General features: G+C 35.3%; 1 protein-coding gene across 2 annotated transcripts; it reads left to right on the top strand.

Annotated features, from left to right (window-relative positions):
* Positions 1–308: 308 nt before the first annotated feature.
* On the top strand, positions 309–3,977 carry LOC117468601 (myeloid cell surface antigen CD33-like). 2 transcript variants are annotated; one of them, XM_034112829.1, is made up of 6 exons: positions 309–730; positions 1,084–1,497; positions 1,783–2,103; positions 2,564–2,839; positions 3,183–3,279; positions 3,378–3,977. In XM_034112829.1, the coding sequence occupies exons 1-6, from the start codon at positions 670–672 to the stop codon at positions 3,484–3,486; spliced, it is 1,278 nt and encodes a 425-aa protein (XP_033968720.1). In that variant the 5' UTR covers positions 309–669; the 3' UTR covers positions 3,487–3,977. The 2 variants fall into 2 exon arrangements, with proteins under 2 accessions (XP_033968720.1, XP_033968721.1); XM_034112830.1 differs by having other exon boundaries at positions 311–730; positions 3,186–3,279.
* Positions 3,978–5,849: the final 1,872 nt, after the last annotated feature.

Here is a 5,849-nt window from a genome sequence, read left to right as displayed (position 1 = left end):
TTTTTTGTTCTGTTTTTTGAGAATGAGCACCATGGTTACAGGTAAGACACAACATCTATATTTATGTTTAAAATAGCCTTTTGATCTATACATTGCATTTGTTAAATGGAAAAGTTATTTGTTGTATGTGAGGGACTACGGATGGAAACTAGCTCAAAGCTAAAATCGGGCATGTTTACGTTTTTAAAGCATTATTTGTTTTAAATGTTCATCAATGTGCACTGTCCCTCTTCAAATAAACAATTAAATGAAATGAAATGAAAAATGTCCTAGCTATATCACAAAAACACTTTTCGATGTGGTTAAGTGAGGGTGAACTCAGTTTGGGAAAGAGTGCTTGGGGATAATAGTAATAGTAATTTGTCAGAGTTATTTCAGTAAATGAATTAGGGGGGAGCAAAGTTGCATTTGTTAAAGCTAACTGGAAACATGTTTAGTTACAGTTTATAATATATTTTGAGAACAAGTGTCACATATCAGGGAAGTCACACCCCTGGGTGTTAAAGAGTGTGTTAACGTGCATCTACAGATTATCTTAATGTGCAACGTCCTGTATTAAGATATGTGTCAGCTGTGCAGCTTCCCTTTGGTTCACTTCCTCTATGTTTGCTGTACCTTTAGTGTCAAGTTTGTCCTGTGAAGACTGACGGTCTCAAGCATCAAATCAGGATGTTTGTTCTAATCTGTGCAACGCTGCTTTTCTCTGTGAGGGGCATCCATGCAGAAACAGGTACTGTATGCATTTTTATATCATGTTGTTATGCCAAAAGGAAAGATTTGAAAAAATATAATGCCAATATATGTCATGATAAGTGTCCTTTGTTTCATTGTTTTCCTGACATGCCTCCAAATTTCAAGTATTTCGTTTTTCCACCAGCTCACAAGTAACAAGTCCTTGCAGCATTGATTAACTAACTTCAGATAGTCATTTAGTTGGCCTTTTTGTTATAGCCTATGAAACAAATATAGTCATATAGCAGCCTTTCTTTATCATTTATTTAATCAGAATGTATTTGATTTCATGATATGTTGTCGAAATTAAAATAACCTATATCCCTGATTTTTCACTGTTTGTGTTAACAGGTGCATCGGTTTGGGGAAGACAATACTGTCAAGCAGGAACATACTGTATCACTCTTAGTGAAGCAGATATAACAGCAGAGGCTGGACTCTGTGTTGTGATACCGTGTTCTTTCTCTACTGCTACAGCCTTTATAACCCAACATATAGTTTGGTTCAAATGTAAAACGTCCAATCGAAAATGTGGCGATTCTGACATTATATTCCACAGCAACAAGTACAACACCAAGGTTCAGTCTTTGTTCAAAGGACGGGTTTCATTGTTGCAGCCTGATGTGAGTCAGGGGAACTGCAGCATCATCATCAACGACCTCACAGAGTCAGACTCTGGAGCATATCAGCTCAGAGTTAATGGTTTACTGGATGGGTACTCGGATGGACTTACATACACTGAAAGAGCAGTTCTCTCTGTAAAAGGTATGGAGAGCTACAACCAATATTAACAGTCAAAATGTTCATTTTTGTTTTGCACAAACATATTTGTTTTATCTTTAGTCTTAATAGGAGATGAAGTAATGTTAAGCTTTTGTCGACATCTGTGGGCAACCAGTAGGAACTGTAGTAGTTCCTGATTTATCTCTTACACATTGCTTCGTAAATGTTAAGAAAGAGTATTTATATTTTATATTTTGCCAACATGTAGGTGAAAGATGACCTTCAGGCTGTTTAACGGATTTCACCAACAGACTGCTCTGTCTTTAGGTCTGACCCAGAAGCCCTCAGTGATGATTCCTCCCCTGACAGAGGGGCAGCAGACCACACTGACCTGCACTGCTCCTGGTCTCTGTTCTGGATCTGATCCTAAATTCACCTGGACATGGAGAGGAGCAGGAGAGAAGGACTCTCAGATCACAGGAAACATCACTGCTTTCAAGACTGAGAATCTGACTGCTGTCACACAGAGTCACAGCTCCACTTTGACCTTTAACCCTTCAGCTGAACACCACAACAGCAGTGTTACCTGTGAGGTCAGCTTCAGAAACAACATCACAGCAGAGGAGACTGTGACTCTTAATGTGACCTGTGAGTATTGTACATACTACACTTAAACGTGTCACCTTTTCTTAAAACGGACACAGTTATCAAAGCTACTGCTGATCGTCTGAGAAATGTGTGACGTTTTGCAGCTTTAAGATGAACATTTTGGGAAAGATCTGTTTTTGGCAAAAATATCTGATGCCTAACACCTTGTTCCTGATGAGGATCAGAAGATTGTTTAAAGGTCATATGACATGTGCAACGCATATTTATTCAATTGCTCCTATTCCTATGACATTTATCAACCAATTCAAATAACTTCCACTAATTAAAGTCACAATCTAGTTTTCCACTTATTTCATTAGTACAATTATTTAAATATAGGAACACATGTAAGCACCTATGTCTTTTATGAATTGAAGTTAATAAAAGGGTAAGCAGGATATTGTGTGGTTACTCAAATGGTGCAGCTGACTCAAACTGCTATGACTCTGTGTGTCAACAGTCTATCCAAAGATCCTAAATAGCTCAAAGTGTGAGGTTCAGTCGGGGGTCCTGACCTGCGTGTGCATCAGTAAGGGGATTCCTTTACCCTACATCATATGGCCGCTGTTGAATAACCACTCTGAGTACTCCGTCATCACCACTGTGTCACGCCAAACTATCCACAGCACCCTAACTGTAAAGGACCACAGCAACACTTTTGTTGAGTGTGTCGGACGCAGCAAAGTTGGGGAAGTTCAACACACCATCCCTGTTATAACTTCACCGAAGCGAGAAGGTAAACACATTCATAACCAATGACTGATAACCAGCAAAAACATAGTCTCTGTTGGTCTTTTAAGAAACGGTTTCGTGAATTGATTCTATGAAAATACACATTATGCGTAATATCGTAAGAAATTGTGATCCAATAGAGTACATGTAATTTAGCTGGTTTATCCTTTTCTTCAACTGTAATTCAAACCCCACTATCATCTCTCATGTGAATATATTTGATAACTCCATTTGTGTATTTGTTGGTATTGGTCACCTACAGGTAAAAATCCATAAAATGGGGTGTTAGTAGCTACTGAATTTACAGCATTAATATAACTTTTGTCACTCTCTGTCATTTCTACTAGCAGATCAACATGGATCAAGTGCACAGCTTCCATGGGTTGTCGTTGCTGTATCTCTTTTTGTAAATGTCATCAGCATAATCCTCATCATGTTCCTTTGGTATGTAACTACAGTACTGTATATCAACATTTACTGCTTTCAAGGCTCTGTCAATACAGTTTTAGACAACACCTCGTGTCTCACTCTTCTCTCCAAAGGCACACAAGAAAAAAGGTGAAACCAAACCAAGAAGACAGAATGTATATGTCAATCAAGAAAACAGACGTGTCATCTGATTATGAAGTTATCGCCCGGCCTCTGAACTAACCAGCTTTACCTGTAGAGGATTTTGATCGTATCGTCAAAAGTACAAGATTCTATTAGTTTGAAATAGCTACATTCTTTAATTTAACTGCCACTTATATTATGTGTTTTTACAGTATGGTATATTATATATATAATACCTTGTTAAATTCAACATGTATATTTTCTACTTTCTTGTTTATTTCTTGTCTTGAATTTGTATTGTACAATGCCATGTCTTTTTATGCTGCTGCAACGCAAACATTTCCCAAACTGGTATCAATAAAGTACTATCTTATCTTATTCTTGTTTTTCATATTACAGTTGAATTACCTTTATTTGCCCAGCAGAAGATCAGGGAGAGTGCAGTACAATCACAGTCGATTGTAGCTTGTGCTTTTTCAGATTATATTTATGAAGATTTGGAGAAAAAAAATGTAAGTGAAATACATTGATTATTGTGTATATTATTATTTGTATTAAAATGTTCATTATAAAAGGATCAGTATTGTTAACAATGTGTTTTGCATTCATTCTGTACGCTTTACCTTTAAAAAGAAGAAATTATCCTGACAAGAAGAGTCATTTTAATTTACATCACACGATTTTACATTGCAACGTATCACAAAAAAAAGAGGAAAAGTCAGATGAATATTCAACCTTGTCTGTCTGACTAAATGGCTCATTTTTTAAAACTCCATTATGATGTAAAGAACCAAACCACAGGAACCAGAAACCATAGAAACCATAGGAAACCGATTTGGTTGAAGGTATTCCCTTATTGCGTAAATCAAAATGATTAAGGTCACACTTATTTTAAAAGGATGTACAGTAGTCTGTACATAATCTCTCTCTGCGCTTCCACCATGTCGGCAAAGCCTTCTGGAATTAATGTCAGATAGCTTCACTGAAGTAAATTAATTCTGGACTAAACAAAATGTTGAAGCTCCTAGACCCTCATTGGTTTTGTATGAATGTTTTATCAGCTGCTTAACATAAAAAAAGATAATAAATAACAAAGGTTTTTTCATTCAGCCCTTTTTATGCAAGAGGCAAAATATGCTGAGCAGAGTTGGAAAGCTTAAAAGTAATGACAGGACATAATCAGCATTTTAGACGGATCTATAGGATAAGTAAAAGCTAATAAATGCAGTAATAGCTACAACATATAACATAGATCATGCTACATTCATAACCTTAAATAAATATATTGCCTACTTTCATACAAGCATTAGCTGTGTTTTGTTGTGTTTTTTCAATGTGACAAAATGCGTTGTAAAATAGTTTTTTTATAATAAGCTTTTTGTTTGTGTTTAATTGCTGCAGTTTAGTTTAGTTTAGTTTATTTATTTTTTTCGAGCGTGTAAAACCAAAGAAAATACAAATGAAACAAAAGGTGATACAGACATGATACAGTACTATACAAATGAATGCAATAACAAAACGAAAGATTTAATTAATAATTGAATAATCTGTAGTATCATTGTCTGATATCAATAAACAACAAAGCTTTAGCTAATTACACGTCCGAAAAGGGGTCGGAAGAAGTTTACACTTATTTAATCTGACCCCTTCTCCCTTTTTTTTTTTTTTTTTTTTTATACATCTTAATATATGTTAACATACAATATAAATGTATACTTATAATCTTGAATAATTTATATAATCATTCATATAATATATACAGGCAAGTTAGGACAATGGTCTCTATATATTTATATATATACATATGTACATACACAAATTCATAAATAGAATACAAAACAAGAATATAAACAGTTATGGTTTAGCAGTTTCATCCATGTACCTGGTGAGAATTGTGTCTTTATACCTCTTTTTAAATAGTTTTATGTTTGGACATCCCTTTAGCTCCTCACTCAAGTTGTTCCAGATCTTCACCCCACAAACAGAAACACAAAAACTTCTCTTTGTTGTGCGCACCCTAACATTAGTGAATATAAATGAACCCCGTAAATAATAATTCCCTTGTCTTTCATTGAACAATATCTGAATATTCTCAGGTAATTGAACGTTTTTTGCCTTAAACATGATTTGTGCGATTTGGAATTCAACAAGATCTGACAGTTTTAATAATTTTAGCTCTAAGAATAATGGGTTTGTATGATCCCTATAGCCAACATTTTTAATAAGTCTTATTGCTCTTTTTTGTAGAATAAATAGGGATTGTGTTGTAGTTTTATAATTACTGCCCCAAACCTCTGCACAGTAACTTAAATAAGGTAAAACCAATGAACAGTAAAGAATATAGAGGGAATTTTGATCAATAATCTGTTTTGCCTTGTTTAATAGCAGTAGTTGGGCTCTCTGGGCCACCGTACTATGGAGCCAATCACATCAGCTACTGACGGCAGCAGATGAAGTTTAAT

The sequence above is a fragment of the Trematomus bernacchii genome, unplaced genomic scaffold (genome assembly GCF_902827165.1).
Source record: "Trematomus bernacchii unplaced genomic scaffold, fTreBer1.1, whole genome shotgun sequence".
Taxonomy (NCBI): Eukaryota; Metazoa; Chordata; class Actinopteri; order Perciformes; family Nototheniidae; genus Trematomus; species Trematomus bernacchii.
This window is presented reverse-complemented; position numbering and strand designations above follow the sequence as displayed.